The following is a 17,023-nucleotide window of genomic DNA, read 5'->3' as shown; positions in this document are numbered from 1 at the left end:
ATAAAGGGTAGCAGAATCTGACTTATATCATCTATCAATCGCCTTCGCCTCCCTCACCACCACTCTTAAGCGGAATGGACAGCGATATCTTCTTTGGTCCACCTCCGTTGTCTTTCCCAGAGTTGATGCCTGGTTTCCGGCGGAGCCTCTGCATACTTCCTGTACTGGCCGTGCTCGAATTGCTGCTGAGAGATGCACGCCTTTTCGTACTGGAGTTGGATATGTTGGCAAGCAGCTCATCCTCTTCATCCTCCTCTCTTCTGCGTTTTTCAGAAATACGTTCCGGCGGTGTGGCACCCGTTGGCTTGGGAGACGGACTCGTGACGGGTGTTTCCTGGGTCTGAGTAGCGCTCGATATGTTGTGCGGTGATACTAATGGAGCGCTTGTAGCAAGAATGTCCATGTCGTCATCGTCACCCTCATCATCGGGATAGCTCACCAATGGTCTAACCGGAGACGCCCCGTTCAGCACGGGCTTCACCGCACTTGGCAGACCATCATCGTCATCATCATCTGACCCGTTGAGGTAGGCTTCTTCCTCCGCATCCGCATCCTTCAACGCTTGACCCCATCTTCCGCCGTTCATGATACCTACATTCCGAGCCGGAGTATCGCTATCCACGCTAGTGAAGGAATTCTCAAGCTCCTGGGTAGTTGGTGGTTCATGCATTTGGTCGTACCGGAGAATGAGGCTCTGGAATGTATCTACGTAAGTGATGGCAGCTAGTTTTTCTCGATACGTTTCAACGAGATGTGTGACAATAATCTTGATATTCTCGCGCTTGATGAACTCGAAGAGCTCCAAGCAAGCAGAGTTGAGGAGGTTATCCCTAGGCATTGTGTCGAACAGTATTTTAAGAATCGGTTCGAAGAGGTGATGCTGGATGATTTGCCGATTATGGAAATCATCATGTAGGCCGATACATGTGCGGAAATATTTGAGCGATGCTGGTAGATGTAAGCTTGTGTCTGATTGAAATTCTGCAGATATTCAACTTACTTAGCTTCAAATGCTTCTCTGGACAATCCATGAGCTGGGCAACGCGAGCTCCGAGACCTTCGGAAAGGATGAAATATTTACTGCGGAATGAATGTTGCCGAATGAAGAAGCAAAGGACCTCGACGAGATGGGAGTAAAGGGATACTTCCTGGATGGAGAGATTGTCCATGGTCTTCCTGCCTTCGAGATCTTTGAGAGGTTGAAACAACTTCCTGGCAGATTCGTCATAAAAGCTCTGGATAAAGTTATCAGTTTGAGGCATCGCGGGTAGCGTTCCTCTAACCTTAGCCAAGAAATCACTGTTGGTTCGACCGAGAGCCTCAATTGACGCGGAGTTTGCGTTTGGATCCAGCAGTATCTTGATGGCATCGGCCATCTGAGCTTTCACGCCGAGGTCAACTTCGATCAAGAGAAGTTCAATGAGCGTATCGGTCAAGGGCTTCGTCTTCTCCTGGATGGCCTGGAATATCTTACTCCGGACCATTAGCGCGTCATGGTCGATGAGAGCTACTAAAATATCCGTTCCAGCGACCCGCACTGAAGCATCGTGATGCCTGAGCGCGTACTGTATAACGTCCAGAAGCCCATTGTTGATAAAATTCTGATAAAGCTGCGCCCGAGCGCTAACCTGGAGACTCTTCGCAATCGCACAGCATTGCTGGATAAATAGGACTGCATCCTTTTTTCGTTGGAGGTCTCGCTCCTCAGCGCCAAAAATGCCAAATAACTCCTTCAGAAATGCACCATTCGCTTGGAGATGCTGAACAATATCGACTTGGTGGAAAAATATGAGAGAATTGAGGACGGAGAATGTGGGGTCGTCGAGGATGCGCGCGAGAACCACATCCTTTAAATACTGTAGCCGGTATGTATAGTGGATCTTCTTCCTGATGGCCTGCTCCTCTATCTTCACAACTTCCTTGAATCGCGACTCGTCGGAGAGGTATTGTCTGTGGTTAGCCTTGTGAAGAGGAAAGTCCGGGTCATCTGCACATGCATTAGCCGACTTTCGAGAGCTCTGGTTGAAGGTACCTACACTCCAAGGCCCCGACCACCCCTATGACCACGTCGTCCGTCACTACATACTCGATGATGGCGGTGTCGTTCAGCAGTATCAACATCTTCATTATGCTGCACAGCCGATGGAGATCAGACGCGCTCTCAAGATCTTCAGCCATTTCTACCAGAGGTATCAGCTTCGGAATGTAGTCTTGAGACAGAATGAATTTTGCGAGTGCTTCGCGGCCGCCTGGGGTGGTATTGGCCGCGCGCATGTGGTTTTCTATCTCGTGGAGATTTCCGAGTTCCGGGAGTGGTAACATAATGGGGTTAACACTTTCTCCGATATCGTCGGACAGGCCATCGTCTGTCACGCATCAGCCACTTGCTCCAGTCTTGTAGGAACGAGTGCATGCACATACCTTGCGCGAGAGCTTGCAGACGCGATTGCACTTCATTTACAAAATCCCTGGTTCCCGTCAGCGCTGATGATCAGTTGATGCAGGAAGGTTAGGCAGCTTGCCAGATGCCGGCACATCCCTCTGGCTCCTGAAAACTGAGGGCCATGTCGGTGCCATTCTGCTCTGTCCATACGATGAGCGTATCTGTAGTGATTTAGCATCCTATCTGCCACGAAGGGTTCTTGTCCATACCTTGCTGTTTCTGATAGCCATCATCTTTCGATATCTTGGTCTCCAACAGTTGCCGAGTCGGGTCATCTTCGGACGCGACGAGGATTTTGGCTTCGTCTTGCTGCAAGCGTACAGGTCAGCATGGGCGCCCTCGGATCGAGGTGATGACATGGCGACAAGACAGAATTTGCCAGGCTATGGAACCTGGAGAGAGGGTGACATACACTCACAACAACGCCTTTGCAGAAGCCCGTGCCCCTATCAAACCAGTCATTGTTCTTCAATTCATAGACCTTGACGCGCTTGCGATCGTTGCTCGGCGCAGGTACCAGTGCCATAATAGAGGTGGGTCTCTCGCCACTCCGGCCGGGGCGACGACACCCTCCGGAGAGCGGACAGCAGTCGCTGGGGTCTGCGTAGGACTAAGCTAGGGGAATGCGACAGGAAATGGGGGATGTGGAAATGGGCGAGTGCGGTGAAGGTCGCGCGTGAGAAGATGGGGATGAGGAGGCTGGGCGACGACGTGTGCGAAGATGCACGAGCGTAGAGGCCGACAAGTGCGGGATGCAGTGCGACAAGGCTCGGGGTGCAGGGAAGAATGAGGTTCTCGCGGTGACGAGGCGGTCGAGATCGCCGGGAATGGGTTCGACGGGTTTGTCGCGTCGTCGGTTTGCGGACGGGCGTGCGTACGTGCAGAGTCGGAGGAGGAGCCGCGATGGCGAAGTCAGCCTCTGGCGCTAAAACTAGTTCGATGAGATAATCGATAAGGCGTCTGGGCCGCGGTAGAGCGACATGGGATGTGAGCACAGCGCCCGCTCTGCGGATAGCTCAGACTTGGGACGAGGGAGATGGCGGGTCGGGGATGCCACGGGATGACGATGCAAAATGCAGGAGAGCGCCAGGCATGCGAGCACTCGGCTTGGTGTTGACAGGCAGTAGCAGGAGTGGCAGGCAGTGGCAGCAGGGCGAGGCGTGCCATCCCGATTGACGCAATGGGCGTCGGTGTCGGCGTCGGCCCTTCTTTTGGGCGACACCTGTTCTCCCACGAGCATCAGCCCTCAACACCTCGGACTCGACATGTCAAACACCTTCGAGATGCGTGAACCTGCAGCGGTTCGCGTGTGTCAACAACGCAACACCTGTCACTATGCTGCAACAACGGTACTCTGAGACTCTCATGCCACAGGACCGTCGGCGCAATCCGGGTCCACACCCCCCCCCCTCCCCATCTGTGCCCCTTTCTAACCCTGGCTCTGAGGTTGCACAGTCAGCCGCAACGCACTCTTCCTCACCCCATGAATCATAAATCAATACATTCCCCATATCTCCCTTCGCCATTGTGCGCCAGACCTAAAGACTAGGCAAGTAATCGACAGTTCTCCGGTCAATCATTTGGCAGCTTGTGCCCTGTAGTGGACGGTAGCATCATCATTTGAGTGCCATCGTCCTTTACCACTGTCCCATAGAGCCCTATCTTCTGCTTCAGACGCCGATGTCGGCTAGTTCTCTCTATTCAGGCACCTAACTTATGGAGACGTCTAACCCCTTGAAATACGCCGCATTCTTGAACATTTCTGTGGTTGACTTAACTAACGTGGTGTGTGGCGAGACTGTCTCCAAGCCGGAAACTGACTTTAGCTCAGCCAGCTGATAGGTGCTACTTCAGGACATGCAGATATTGACTCACTTCCAAAAAAAAATAATAAAAAAAGGAAAAGGAAACTATTGAGCTGCACGTCTTTCAGGCCACAGGGCAACAGGCTTCGAGGTGATAGGCTTTGAGGTGATCAGCCAAAGCTGGAGCATGTCAGTCTCTGGTCCCTGGTCCCTGTGACTTGGATGTGTCGAATGGCGGGACAGTGCCAGACAGTGCCATCCAGCGCTCCAGCTCGGAGTCGAGGACGGTGGAATATTGGTCTGCTCCTTTTACCTGCGGTCTATGCAGAGGCATTCCAATCATCTCAGTGCTCAATAATAGATTTTCTTACCTGAAGGCAGGAGTGGGCATGGATGCTCGTTCAAATAAGAGAAACTTCAGTGATCTTCCTTCGACAACCCCACTCTGCAGTAACCCCACCTCACACGCACCTGCATCAACTCAAACACGGGCCGCCACTCAGCCTTTCCTTGGACCTGGAAGTGGCTGTTGGTACGGAACCATTCAACGCATGCCTAGAATTCCCATCTTTCCTCCGAGGCTTGCGTTACTGAGTTTTCACCAATCCATAGCACAGGGTATCCTGGTCGTTTAAATCGTGACGCACCCAATTGCTTCGGGAGAGTATTTGGAGAGCCGAGCCACACAGAATAGAATAATTTAGGATCACACATAGTCGTTCCCTTTCTCTTTTCTGCATCATCCTCATTCATATGGACTTAATCCTCGTTTCTTTTCATTGAGTTTCTCCTTCGTCCTGATTTGGCAGATCTTGCAGAGCTCTTCCGCGCCTTATTGAGATTGATCTATCCTATCCGGGAGCTAAGAGCGCCTATCCATCAAGCGAAGGCTCGAAAGCAAGTCTTCTCGCCGCCGGAATTTTCTCCACCTGTCTAGTTTCACTAGCAGGAGCGCCATTGACATCAGCTCAATCTATTCGCAGATTGTTTTCGTACGCTAACAACACGTTGCCTTAGAGCAATTTACTCGTTAGAGATATAGTCAGCTTCTCTCTTCAGCCCCCCTCTGCGGTAGCAGTTTACCACCTTCATTTTATCCATACCAATACACTGTCCTCTATGTCTCTCTTCTCCAAGGTCAGGAAGGCGAAGGAAGCAGCCAAGAATCACCATAATTCTACACATGAACAAACAGCAGAATATCAACCTCCACCCGCCTTATGCAAACATATCCCAACACATGCCGCTCAAGATACCCAAGCTGCGGGCCTAGCAATGTGGACTCCCGGAGAAAAAAGGGCTCGAATTGCCGCTGCAAGAAAGAGGAGGAGCGAGGTGACGGTATCACTCAACCACTGCCACTCTCCTAGCGATGTCGGAATTCTAGCTAGGAATCGTTCATGTATCCATAAGGCGACTGAAGACGATATTTCGATAGAGTCAGTGATGTATAAGCCTCAGCCCCAGAGCTACCAACCAAAAGCGCCCCGCGATACTTACCAACCCGAGTCGCGAGAGGAGTACCATGCTTTCTCAAACCCACGAGACGTTCCTGTTCAGCCTCCTCGGAGAAATTGGCCCTCTTATCATCGCCATGTCAGGAGCAGCTCGTTCATGACAAGGAGAAAAAGCCATTTTTCTCACGTCGCCACAGAAAAAAGTGAGTTACCTGGTGTCCGTGCTATGCTATCGAAATTCATGCTCCAAGTAGAGCCCGAGAATACCTTCCCACAAAGCTCGCAAAACTCGACTTGCTCTGCAGTCTCTCCAAGTGCGTTTCTAAGCGTTGATTCAAATATTGGTACTTATTCGTATCATAGAGACGTCATCGATCGAAAGCGCACCGCCTACGGAAACTTCTCCTAAACGCAGCTCTAGTAGTCAACGGGCTCGAATGTTATCTAAGCCCAAACCCCCTGGATACAAGCAACAACCAATCGTGGAAATCTCGATGCCGTATAGCTCTGACGACGAGCATAGCATCGCATCGAGCACCATACCGGCCTGGCGGTACGAAGATTTTACGAGGGAGACAGAGAGTCCTACAATAGTTGAGTCTATCAGCCATAGTAACTCGATTGCTTCACGGAAAGGGTCGTTTTCACGGTCTCTCTTCCACAGGAGGAAAATATCTGTCATGTCACATTGAATTGAATAACGACCATGTTCCTTGCAGGCACGTCAACTATGTTATAATTTGGCAACTCTCCAATTATCATCGAAAAAACAAAGTGGCTCTCATCTCAGCTCACATTCTAATTTAGAAAGTCGGCTTCTTGTTTCCTGACAACTAGCCCTCTATTGCGGCCTTAAAGTGCGACAACCGGCGTTTGGGATTGTCGAGAAGGAAACATGCAATTACAAATAGACAACCAACTCACTGGGAAATCCTCGTTCTCCACGATGACTGAGAATCGACCACAAGATCGATAAACATGCAAACCATGTTTGTTATGCGTCTTGCTGACTTCTTTCTGGAAATGAAACGAGTGAGTATCTTGACTGATCAATCATCGCATCGTCGGGGTCCCCATTCTATTCCGTATCCACGGCTAGGTCTGCGCAGTCAGGACCGGTCTGCCTACAAGACACATACCCCTCGCCACACTTCACTCCATCACGCAGGTAGTTCCTAGGATCTTCGTCTCGATTGCTCTCCGTGACAGCCTCCCAGTCCAGCAATCTATGCATACAAACCATCACATGCTCCATCCAGATCCATAAAAGGAAGGCCTTGAGAAAGTGATGCGTCCATCCAGACTCTCTCCATCTAGTCCGACTTGTCAACTTCTGCATTCCCCGCATCCAGGTACAGAAAGAACTACCCTGGGAGGAGATCGATAGCGCAAGTTTTGGTCTGAAGGCTTGCATTAGAGCATAGCGCCAGCGGAACCGGGCAGGGGTTCCCAGCTTAAGGAGAATACGTGTCGGCGATGGTGAATGAGCAACAAGGGAAGGCGGGACAGTGTGGCGTTGTTCAAGGGCGTTAGTTCGCGGGGTTGCGGAAGGGGAAGTAGAGAAACGATCCATGTTTGAGATTCGATGTGACCCATGCATTTCCCTCCAAATTTGTCTCTCTGCCCCACCACGTAGCTGATTCGGGTCCTCTCTTGTGGTCATCTAGTCAGTGATACTGTTCCCAGTCCTCCATGTCAGTCGTCCGATTAAACCTTCGAGGAACCCCAGATCCATCTCATCTAAAAGAGGCCCGTGCTCACGTTCCTGTCGATCATCCGTGACCGTGCGGCAGATCTTGCGAACCTTGGTTGGGAGAAGAATGTACACTTAAGACTCCATAACGGCCCGTGTGTTATATTCGAGACCCCTGCATGGCAGGGTGAGGAGTGTGTTCCAACTCCTTCCGCTGTGTTGGAACGGCTTAGTGTGAAGGTGTCCCAAACCCCGCGGTGTCCGAGCTGGACAAGGCAGGCTGGCTTTGACGTTGAGGGCTAGCGTAGCTTTCCAAAGGTAGATGCGCTATGATAGTCCAGTATGCGTTTTAGGGATGGATGTTTCTTTTCTGCTGCTTTCCATGCCAATCGGTGAAGCAGTTTTCGAGACCCACGGTTCACTTCGACGGTAAGAGCTTCCATGTGAAGATAGCCTGGGGATGCACGTGCCAGACGCCAAGGCTCGCTTTCCCCAGACCGTCCGAAGGTCGACTTCGACGCCTTGCACCCACAAAGCTCACGACGACAGCTCTTGCACAACAAACCAGTCCAACAATGGACCCGACCAAGCATAATGCTGCAGCCCTCCACGGTATGATTCGAGCTTCAAGCTTCCTAAACACTACTAACTCAAGCCACAGCCCGCGTAGACAAGATCTGCAACGCGCTGATAGGCCATTTCGCCAATGTCGCCGGTGCTGTCAAAGAAGACGATCCGAAGACGAAGGAAGATCCGAAGGAGAACGACTACAGTAGCACGGCTCAGAAGGAGCTGACTATCAACGAAGAGATTGCATCTTTTGTAAGTCTGTGACAGCTTTACACCCCGCCTCTCCATCATGTCCCAGAGGTACCAGCTTCCACGTCCCTTTTACTCACCCCCAGCGTTGCAAGAAGTACAGTTGAACTGACCAGCCTTTCAGATCCGAGCAGGTCAAGACCTTTCCGTCCTAATCCGCGAGCTCCAAGAAGTGTGGCTTTTCGGGGGCCTTGACACACTGATCCACGAAGCGCATACCGACGAGGCCAAGGCTTTCCGGATCGCAACTTTGATGGAGGAGCTAGCTAAGGGAACAGCGAAGCCGAAAGATGTGGAGAAGGGCATGGGAAAGCAGGCTGGTTTTGGGTAAGACGTATCGCTACCCGGGAGAGAGAGAGCAAGAACAAGACAATGGGTGGGGCGTTGGCATCCTAGACACCATACCAGATATTAGGCAACCTGTCTCTGAGGCACGAGCCGGTTGCCACGCTGGGCCATCCGCAAGACTAGCGAACGTATGTGGGACAATGCTAACATACTATTAACCTCAGATCTCCATCCGTAGCCACGGATTCCGGAGAAGAAACCGCAATCCATCAGCAGTCCAGCGAGAATAAGCGAGAGCTACGCGTGAGACTTGAGGATATGGTCAAACAACCCGAAATCGAGCAAATCCGGTTCGAGTTACCCCGAGTCCAGCAACCCAAGGTTGAGAAACCCGAAGTCTGGCAACCCAAGACCGAAGAGCCGTCAGAAACGCAATCTTCAATAAGCAGTCGCACCCTCTCCGCCGGCCTTTCTCCAGGCTTCAACGCAGGTGTCTCACTCAGCATCGCCAATCTCAGCTTCTATGAAGAAGACGATTACGACGATGATATCAATATAAGCCTGGTGGATCCTTTTGCGACAGAGTGATCTCCATGAACATTGCATTTGTATATTTTGAGCGGTTCTTTTCCCTGCTTAGCCTGAATAGTATAGTGTAGCGGATCACCACGTAGGATGAATAGATAGGACAGGCGCAATATACCCCTGAAGAGCTAATAGCTCTCAATCCAGAAAATTTGCTCAATGGTTATGACTTGCTATGCAAAAGTATAATATCAGAGTAAGACGAAGCCTGCTTTTAAGCCTGGTTGGGCCTGCCGGGCTATAGGACTCCCTTCTCCGTTCCTAAAATGGAAAGGCCAACCACTCTAAGCAAATTCAAACATCTCACTTAACTGCATGTAAAGCACACAAAAGTTGTCAGGGTCCATAATCAAAAAAGCAGTAAACTCGACTTCCAAGAGTCGAAGTGGCTCATAGGGCCATGCATTCCGCTCACACTATAACAAAACACAAATCCCGAAGGTAGCCCAACCCCATCGCCGAAAGAGCCCACCCATGGTATCTAGCCGTGCCGTCAATCATCCGAGACGTGATATGATAATCCGTACATTGCATGAAAACGCCACGAAATCAAATCCCCACTCCCCACTCCAGCAGCACCAAGATAATCCAACTGGGATCCAGATCAGCGCAGATCAGTAAATGCAAGTGCTATGTTTCCGCTATATCATGAAGAAGTAGACGCCGAGTCCTCCACACTAGCAACCGTATTTAATCTCAAAGTCTTTACTACAGCATCGACCTCATCAACTGCCATCTTCTGCCACTTCTCTCTGGTATCGTGATCTGTGAGGGCTTCTGCGCCAGCATCGCCCACACGATCATATAATAGCCTTGAAATGTCTCTGTTGATCTCAGTGTATTCATCCTTGGAGATGTCTTTCTTGGTGTAGAGCGGTTTGAGGGCGACGGTGACCATACGTTGGATTTCCGCTTTTGTGGAGTATGAGAGGTGCGATGAACGTGTTGGTGATGAGTCTTTTGAGCGAGGTGGGCTGTTAAGGCCTGCAGAGCGGTAAGCTTGTTTCCGGCGACCGATTCGGGGGTCATCGTCTGCTGGGGAGAAGGGAGAGTATGCTGGGGAGTGTTGATCAGAGTCTTGGTGATTGGGGGAACTCAGCCCAGTGAGGTTGAGTGGCGGTGGGGTCGTCATGCCGTGCGGTGTTGGATACACGGGCGATAATCCTGGAGACGAGTTTTGAGGAGAACAAGCCCGCTCGACGATGATGCGTTTAGGTTGTGGTGCGGCAATTTCTTTGTCTTCGGCATGACGGTCAACTTCGACCTCCTTGAGGAGGGATTGAAGGAACCCAGATGCGGTTCCAGGGTCAGCGGCATCCTTCAAGCCATTTGGAGGCGACCTGTTATTGTGTTCAGGGCGGCGAGCTGCAGTCGCTGAAGACTCGCCCGTTTCTAAGTTGGCTCGCGTCCTCGGGCGCTTTAGTTTTCGCTCGGGTTCGCGATTCCGAGACTCTGATTCGGCAGGCGATGAGTCGACAGACTTCCGCTTTTGACGCCGACTGCTACTTGTAGTCGAACGGTTTTCCAGTTGAGCCCTCTGCTCCCTGGCCTTCTCGAACTGGTTCCATGCTCGTAACTCCTCTTGAGATTCGGGGTCCTTCGGGGTCTTGGGGGCTTCGCGATGATGCAATACGTTGTTAGTAGCACGGAATCGGTTCCCAGCACCCATTCGGCGGGCAAGCTCAAAACGACGCTCCCATTCCTGATTTTCTCGTCGCTGTACTTCAGATCGGTTGTCAGATTGTTCTTCGTCCTCGAAGGGGAATTCAATATCGAAATGGAGTCGATCCCACACACTCTGCCAGACTCCGACCCATTCATCTGGAGCACGAGGGCGTCGCCGACGGATGCGTGATCGCCCGTTGATGAAGGCGGCAGGGCCACGTGGGGGCTGCCGTCGCGTGGCTGCGGCGAGCAGTTCAGGATTCTCCATGCAATGTTGGCAGTACCATGCACCACGGGAAGGCATTGCATCGAGGCCGGCACAAAAGACATGACAGATCTGTTCACAGCTGTGGCAGAACATGAGCTGCGCCGAGTCCCCGAACTCATCGCATATCATGCATGCATCGTAGCTCCCATCGTCTACGAGATTATAGTAGTCTTCCTCGACGATCATGGAGGGGTCGATTTCGGCAACTTGTTGTCGATCCTGGACGCCATAGGAGGATAGAATGGTGCCTGCAATGTAAGTCAGCAGTGGCTATTAGAGTCATAATGCTAGAGAGTCTTACTTCCTACCCTTGCGCTAAGCTCCACCATGTTGAAGCTGGCCCGACAGATGGGACAACTATTTGCCCTTTCAACCCATGGCTTGAGACATTCGTTGTGCAAGTTATGCCCGCAAGGGAGCAAGTGGGCGACTAATTCGTCGTCGCTCGGGGTGGGCTCAGAGGCCGGGGAGACAATCTTCTGGACCTTGCTAGGATGACGAGCCCCATGCTCAAGCGACTCGTTGTCTAGCGCGGATTCGATGGCCAAAAGGTGGCCTTCGTCTTGGGGGGCGAGGTCGCCGAGGCAGACTATGCAAGTCTCGGCCATTGAAGTAGAGCGTGTACGAGAAATCGGGGAATGGGTGAGTGTCGCGGACCATGTGTCGAAGTTGGGGATGGAAGAGACGGAGTAGTGGAGTGGAGCAGAGGGGCTTGACTTTAAGAGAGGCAATGCCAAGAGGCTAAGCGCACGGACCTCCATTCACTGACCTTGATGCCGGGGCCAGCAGTGAGACGGCGCATGGCGCTGCGGAAGCCTGGGAAGCTTATCGAAGACGACGAAAAAAAAATACATGTAGGGAAGGGACATAATGACCTAAATTGAGCTCGTATTGGCACGTGTGACAGAGCCTACCGCAGTTTGATTTAGGACAGCAGCCAGAATCCTCGTTCTCCTCGTCTTGATTCCAGCAAGCCGCTTGACAGCTTACATCTTTCCTATTACTGTTCCGTGGTGACCGATCCGGGACTGACTTAGCCACGTGTTCACCAGGTGAGATATCTTGATCATCATTGAGTATCACGAAAGAAATCGAGATGTTTGGACGATTGAGTAGACAGAGCCGGTGCGATTCGAAGCCATGTATTATGTTCTTCTACAGGCCTAGCCTTCATGCGGCTCTATCGCCTGGAGCCTGAGGGAGGTCCAGGACTTGGAATGTATAGTTCTTGTATTCTTATTCTAATTTTCCGCGACACTTAAGCGCCGAGGGGGCCTGTGGGAGGAACAGAGGCTTTGCGATCGCATTAGAACTCGCAAGCTCCTGGGAGTCGGACTAGAGACTCGAAACAAGGCCAAATCTTGTTTCTTGCCAGTCTTCAGAAGATTAGCGATGGTACGTTGATGGATAGGCTTCGTGAAGGGCTAACCAGTCATCGAGGTTTCAAGCCTCCCCTGCTCCATGCAACGGAGGCCGGAGTGCTTGATGTTAGTAGCCTAGCTTAAGAGATTAGTGTGTACAGATATTGATATTGACCATCCTGTCGAGTGTTGACTGGGACTCTAGGGTGGCGGTGAGGAAGCTGAAGAGTTTTTGAGTTGTTAAGTGCGACTTACAAAATGTGCCGGAGGCCAAGAAGTCACCGGCTAGACCGAAAATACACTAGTGCTCATTTGCCTCGACACTGTGTCCAGCTTACCCAGATTTTCTCTCGAGCGTATGTTTCTCATCCTAAGCCATCTCAGTTTTGTAGATGTGGTGGGCGTCTCCTCGAAGATGTCATCAATGTTAGGGTTGTTTGATGCCTCGGCTCTGTGTCGTATGCATGACTTGACCAATGTTGGACAATGTGACAGGCGGAAAACTAGGATAAATCAAACATGGCTTTCTCCATTCGCCACTTTTCAGCTTTCCACTCGTTCAAAATCTCTTCCTCCGCCCCGTGAATTCTCTGACAAGCATCGAGTGTGTAGAATTGACCTCCGATGGCAAAAGACTCTTGTCAATACGAGCTCGTCCTTCTGGGGGCAACGGGCTACACCGGAAAGCTAACAGCGGAATACATCACCACCAACCTGCCAACCAATCTGAAATGGGCTATTGCTGGTCGCAATGCAAAAAAACTACAGAATGTCGCACAGGAGCTAACGAAATTGGCTCCAGATCGCAAGCAGCCAGGTGAGAGAAGCTACTATAACATCTGCCCTCTTTATGCTCACCCTGCACAGATATTGAGATCTGCGAGCTTCAGAAAGATGAACTGGACGTTCTAGCTAAGAAAACACGTCTTATAGTCACGACTGTGGGGCCATATATGTGGTACGGTGAGCCTGTTCTGGCAGCCTGTGCCGAAAATGGTACCCACTACCTGGATTGGTATGTTGTCGCTCCCTTGAGCTCCAAATTGTTGTATTGATTTTATGATGAAGCACTGGAGAGACTCCTTGGTATCGCGACATGGTTGACAAATACGATGGGATGGCAAAGAGGAACGGGGCCATTGTAGGTGCAATTTTCTCTCTTTGCTTCTCTCTTATAAATTGCCCCATTCGGTTTCTCTCAGTTCATCACTCCATGGCCTTTGAGACCACTCGCTGCATAGTCGCAGCTTCCACTAAAGCAAAGTGGGATGATTTGATCCCTCAAACCTGTTTCTCGAGTTCAAGAGAGCATCGAAGGGACACAAGCTTCCGTCTTAAATTGGACTCTGATGCTTCGCAATTCCTTTCCAACACATCTCCCCCAATCTCCTCCATGCCCTCTCTAACACCCCCCAGATGATCCCCCAGTGTGGCCTCGACTCTGTGCCCGCTGACATCCTAACCTTCTTCCTAACAACCCACATCCGGTACACCCTACACTCCCCGACGTCCTCCGTAGTCCTCACTCTTTACGCCCTAAAATCAGGTCTCAGCGGCGGGACAGCTGCCACAGCTCTCAACATCTTCTCACACTACCCACTCAAGAAACTAGCCGCAGATTTCAAACCCTGGTCAATTTCCCCAATGCCCCCGAATCAACCATCACGCCCGCCTAAGGCGGCCAATTTCTTCTACCGCCTGCTTGGTCTACACTACCTCCCAGAATTAGGCGGGATACAAACAGTCGGGGCAATGGCGAGCGTAGACACATGTTTAGTGCATCGATCATGGGGAATATTTGAGTCTCTCTCCAATGTCGCAAAGGATAACACCGGCTCCAGCTCCGGCTCCAGCTCAGCCTCCTCGATTTCCTACGGCCCCCATTTCCGCTTCACAGAGTACATGCGCGCCAAAACCCTCTCCTTTGCTGCAATATGGCGCATCCTGTTCAACCTAACCGGCATACTCCTCGCGTTCCCACCCTCCCGGCTCCTCATCACCCCCCTCGCCAAAAAATTCCTCATCCCAGCTCCCGGCGAAGGGCCAACGAAAGAATCCATGAAGAACGATTTCATGCACTACCGGGCCGTTGCGATTGCGGATTCGGAGGGTAAAGAAAAGGTGGTTGGAAGGCTGGAGGTGGAGCGCGGGGGATATGCTATGACAGCTTTGACGCTGTCTGTTGCTGCAGAGGTGATGCTTAGAGGAGATCTTGCTGCCACTGAAGCTGGGAAGATTGGGGGTGGGATTTTGACACCGGCGACGTTGGGCGAGCAGTACGTGGAGAGTTTGAAGAAGGCTGGGTGTAAGATTGAGGTTGGGATCTGACGTGAGGGATTCAGTCCGCATTTCATAGTTCGGTTTGATAAAAGAGGGTTTGCAAACATCGGGTAGCTGTGTTTGAAAGTAAATTGGTAATATAATTATGCTTAGGCACTTCAGTCTCACTTGTCCAAAATAGTCCCTGAAATATGGATGAGAACGTTGCAGAAGTAGAGGGTAACAGCGTCCATTCACATTATCCCTACTCACCATATCACACACAGTATTAGTAGTATTCCAAACTGTTTCGCATCGCATTCTACCCAAAGCCCTTCCTCCAATTATAGGCTATGTTTACTTCCTCCAACCGCCAATCAACCCTAGCCGACCACTGCCTTCCCACCTTAGAAACATAGATCTAAACAATAGCATCCGGGTTCTCAACCCTCCTCCTCGCCGTTCCAATCCCCGCAATACCTTCTTCCTGATTCTCCCCCAACCAAGGCTTATTGCTTTCCGCCAGCATACTTTGCCTACAAAAATACAACACATGTCCTATAATAATCAAGACAAAGGCAATGGGGTACATCCAATGGATATGCAGGTGAAACACCTTAACCCCAATCGCCACGCCCCAGAAATTCCCCGTCAGAAGCGAAATATTAAAAAACGCTGCCGAAGAAAGCCTGAACATGAGCGGCGCTAGGGAATAAAATAGTGCGAGGATGAGCGTATACCCAGTCATATACCCCCCGACTTTCGCGTTCCAGACAGCGTTTGCGAAGGAGGACCGGTCGAAGATCCCAGCTTGCACCCCGTTGATCAACATGGCCCAGAAAGCGAGTTGGCCGATGACTTCATACATGGGGCGTTTGCTGACGAGGAATTCTTCGAAGCAGTTAGAGAGGCCGTAGAAGGAGGCGCCGAGGAGGGCGAAGAGGTCGCCTTTGAGTTGGTTGGCGGCGGCGAAGACGTTGTTTCCTGTGATGTGGTCGGATCCGAACAAGATGCCCATGCCGCCTATACAGAGGATGATGCCGGCGTATTGGGTGATATGGTAGCGGACGTGCAGGAAGATGAGGGAGATTATGACGACGACGACGATGGCCCAGAAATTGATTAACTGGGCAGAAAGGATCGTAGTCTACGAAGCCAGTTCAGCACAATTTCTACTCCGTCTGATATTCATGTGGATGATACTTACATAGCGATATGCCAAAACGGTGAAGTAATTTCCCTCTACATCCATAAATGCCAGAATGAAGAACCTCCAACCATCTTTCAGAAGAAGATTTACCCACTTCTTAAACCCATATTTGTAGATTGTCCATGAGGTGTAGATAAGGTTCAAAAGAACGTAGTTGAAGAAGGTCTGGAAAGCAGGAATGCTCGTTCTTTCCAAGGAGAGTAGCTGGGAAAGCGTGTTCGTCGATGTGATACAGATACTCAGGACTAAAGATGCGAATTAGCATGCCAATTAAGCATACATAAAAATCAACTCCCTCAATTCCAGGCAGGAGAATACCAACCTTGACCAAGTAACAAGACTAGCCAAAAGTCCTTTGTCTTCACGTACGCAAACCACTTCCCTGTACTCTTCCCTTCCAACTCAGCAACGGTCGTCCCGCTGTTTTGCTGTCCAACTAGCTCGGGAACACCGTGTCCATCGTTTTGCCCATTTCCAGAGCTAGCGTCGGAGACGGTCGTACCTTTTGGATGGATATGAGTCGCATCGACGTTTGCGAGAGGGCCAACGTCGTCGCCCTTATTCAGGACGACTTCCGTGTCTTTAGTGGCAGCCATTGCGTTAGTCTAGGACAGATTTCAAGTCGACTAACGGTGACAATTGACTCGAGAACTCGAATATCACGGGGTGTGGGGAAGCCAAAGCTTGCCAGAAAATGTAGAATGGAGCTTTTCGCAAGTAAGGTGAGCGCAAAACTCCAGAAGTCGCTCACCGATGTAAATTTTCAAGGCAAGAACCTAGGTGTAGATATGAGAAGGCTCTCCCCAAGCGGGGAGTCCGCCACTTTTTATCCCCAGGCGTCGAAAAGTTCTTAGGCTTGGCATGGCGGGTCATGAGTGTGTTCGGTTGGAGCTCGAGACGTCGATCACCCATCTGGACCAGGTTAATGCGAGGCCGGTTCCGACACTAGTACAATGAGGGGCTTAGATCCTGTGGGCAGAACGTGCTCTGGGTGCTGCTAGGATAGGCGAATGCCGGATTTGCTTTTTGGTGGACGAAGAAGGCTGAGAAAGTGAATTCCTATTTGACAACGAAAATGTGGAAGGGTAAAGGAATGGAGACGTGCAAGCGATTATTCGGGATACCAGATCAAGTGATTCGATTATCTCGGCAACGTCGACTACTCCCGTC

The 17,023-nt window shown here is 51.0% G+C and overlaps 7 protein-coding genes across 7 annotated transcripts; 3 read left to right on the top strand and 4 right to left on the bottom strand.

Annotated features, from left to right (window-relative positions):
- Window positions 1-27: 27 nt before the first annotated feature.
- Window positions 28-3,162, bottom strand: BDR25DRAFT_2456 (DUF625-domain-containing protein). Its single transcript, XM_033685891.1, has 7 exons — window positions 2,856-3,162; window positions 2,653-2,752; window positions 2,523-2,604; window positions 2,422-2,468; window positions 2,037-2,366; window positions 1,001-1,987; window positions 28-948 (listed from the first exon to the last, which is right to left on the bottom strand). Exons 1-7 carry the CDS (start codon window positions 2,967-2,969, stop codon window positions 35-37), a joined length of 2,574 nt encoding a protein of 857 aa, XP_033554452.1. The 5' UTR covers window positions 2,970-3,162; the 3' UTR covers window positions 28-34.
- A 2,205-nt stretch (window positions 3,163-5,367) lies between these two features.
- Window positions 5,368-6,397, top strand: BDR25DRAFT_308509 (uncharacterized protein; the record flags this gene model as incomplete). Its single annotated transcript, XM_033691013.1, has 2 exons — window positions 5,368-6,019; window positions 6,069-6,397. The coding sequence occupies 2 exons, from the start codon at window positions 5,368-5,370 to the stop codon at window positions 6,395-6,397; spliced, it is 981 nt and encodes a 326-aa protein (XP_033554451.1).
- A 160-nt stretch (window positions 6,398-6,557) lies between these two features.
- Window positions 6,558-7,801, bottom strand: BDR25DRAFT_390152 (uncharacterized protein; the record flags this gene model as incomplete). The annotated part of the gene is made up of 3 exons (XM_033698086.1): window positions 6,799-7,801; window positions 6,717-6,750; window positions 6,558-6,655 (listed from the first exon to the last, which is right to left on the bottom strand). Exons 1-3 carry the CDS (start codon window positions 7,366-7,368, stop codon window positions 6,558-6,560), a joined length of 702 nt encoding a protein of 233 aa, XP_033554450.1. The 5' UTR covers window positions 7,369-7,801.
- Window positions 7,802-7,929: 128 nt separating this feature from the next.
- Window positions 7,930-8,686, top strand: BDR25DRAFT_2443 (uncharacterized protein). The gene is made up of 3 exons (XM_033685839.1): window positions 7,930-8,010; window positions 8,060-8,220; window positions 8,342-8,686. Exons 1-3 carry the CDS (start codon window positions 7,974-7,976, stop codon window positions 8,546-8,548), a joined length of 405 nt encoding a protein of 134 aa, XP_033554449.1. The 5' UTR covers window positions 7,930-7,973; the 3' UTR covers window positions 8,549-8,686.
- A 1,050-nt stretch (window positions 8,687-9,736) lies between these two features.
- On the bottom strand, window positions 9,737-11,631 carry BDR25DRAFT_206678 (uncharacterized protein; the record flags this gene model as incomplete). The annotated part of the gene is made up of 2 exons (XM_033684501.1): window positions 9,737-11,271; window positions 11,325-11,631. The coding sequence occupies 2 exons, from the start codon at window positions 11,629-11,631 to the stop codon at window positions 9,737-9,739; spliced, it is 1,842 nt and encodes a 613-aa protein (XP_033554448.1).
- Window positions 11,632-12,931: 1,300 nt separating this feature from the next.
- BDR25DRAFT_330337 (uncharacterized protein) lies at window positions 12,932-14,756 on the top strand. Its single transcript, XM_033692524.1, has 4 exons — window positions 12,932-13,201; window positions 13,252-13,399; window positions 13,453-13,525; window positions 13,801-14,756. Exons 1-4 carry the CDS (start codon window positions 13,009-13,011, stop codon window positions 14,710-14,712), a joined length of 1,326 nt encoding a protein of 441 aa, XP_033554447.1. The 5' UTR covers window positions 12,932-13,008; the 3' UTR covers window positions 14,713-14,756.
- Window positions 14,757-14,876: 120 nt separating this feature from the next.
- Window positions 14,877-16,646, bottom strand: BDR25DRAFT_274875 (DUF914-domain-containing protein). Its single transcript, XM_033687444.1, has 3 exons — window positions 16,176-16,646; window positions 15,851-16,098; window positions 14,877-15,790 (listed from the first exon to the last, which is right to left on the bottom strand). Exons 1-3 carry the CDS (start codon window positions 16,447-16,449, stop codon window positions 15,065-15,067), a joined length of 1,248 nt encoding a protein of 415 aa, XP_033554446.1. The 5' UTR covers window positions 16,450-16,646; the 3' UTR covers window positions 14,877-15,064.
- Window positions 16,647-17,023: the final 377 nt, after the last annotated feature.

This window comes from Lindgomyces ingoldianus, assembly GCF_010093535.1.
Source record: "Lindgomyces ingoldianus strain ATCC 200398 unplaced genomic scaffold BDR25scaffold_1, whole genome shotgun sequence".
NCBI lineage: Eukaryota > Fungi > Ascomycota > Dothideomycetes > Pleosporales > Lindgomycetaceae > Lindgomyces > Lindgomyces ingoldianus.
This window is presented reverse-complemented; position numbering and strand designations above follow the sequence as displayed.

Excerpts from the sequence above, each read along its gene's own strand:
- BDR25DRAFT_2456 (XM_033685891.1), bottom strand. The coding sequence starts at position 2,969 with ATGGCACTGGTACCTGCGCCGAGCAACGATCGCAAGCGCGTCAAGGTC. Across the intron at positions 2,367-2,421 it reads TCTGCAAGCTCTCGCGCAAG|ACGATGGCCTGTCCGACGAT; the intron begins GTATGTGCATGC and ends GATGCGTGACAG. Across the intron at positions 949-1,000 it reads AGAGAAGCATTTGAAGCTAA|CATCGCTCAAATATTTCCGC; the intron begins GTAAGTTGAATA and ends TACATCTACCAG.
- BDR25DRAFT_274875 (XM_033687444.1), bottom strand. The coding sequence starts at position 16,449 with ATGGCTGCCACTAAAGACACGGAAGTCGTCCTGAATAAGGGCGACGAC. Across the intron at positions 16,099-16,175 it reads AGTCTTGTTACTTGGTCAAG|TCCTGAGTATCTGTATCACA; the intron begins GTTGGTATTCTC and ends TCGCATCTTTAG. Across the intron at positions 15,791-15,850 it reads CCGTTTTGGCATATCGCTAT|ACTACGATCCTTTCTGCCCA; the intron begins GTAAGTATCATC and ends CTGGCTTCGTAG.
- BDR25DRAFT_330337 (XM_033692524.1), top strand. The coding sequence starts at position 13,009 with ATGGCAAAAGACTCTTGTCAATACGAGCTCGTCCTTCTGGGGGCAACG. Across the intron at positions 13,202-13,251 it reads TCCAGATCGCAAGCAGCCAG|ATATTGAGATCTGCGAGCTT; the intron begins GTGAGAGAAGCT and ends CACCCTGCACAG. Across the intron at positions 13,526-13,800 it reads CAAAGAGGAACGGGGCCATT|ATGATCCCCCAGTGTGGCCT; the intron begins GTAGGTGCAATT and ends AACACCCCCCAG.
- BDR25DRAFT_2443 (XM_033685839.1), top strand. The coding sequence starts at position 7,974 with ATGGACCCGACCAAGCATAATGCTGCAGCCCTCCACG. Across the intron at positions 8,011-8,059 it reads TAATGCTGCAGCCCTCCACG|CCCGCGTAGACAAGATCTGC; the intron begins GTATGATTCGAG and ends CTCAAGCCACAG. Across the intron at positions 8,221-8,341 it reads ACGAAGAGATTGCATCTTTT|ATCCGAGCAGGTCAAGACCT; the intron begins GTAAGTCTGTGA and ends CCAGCCTTTCAG.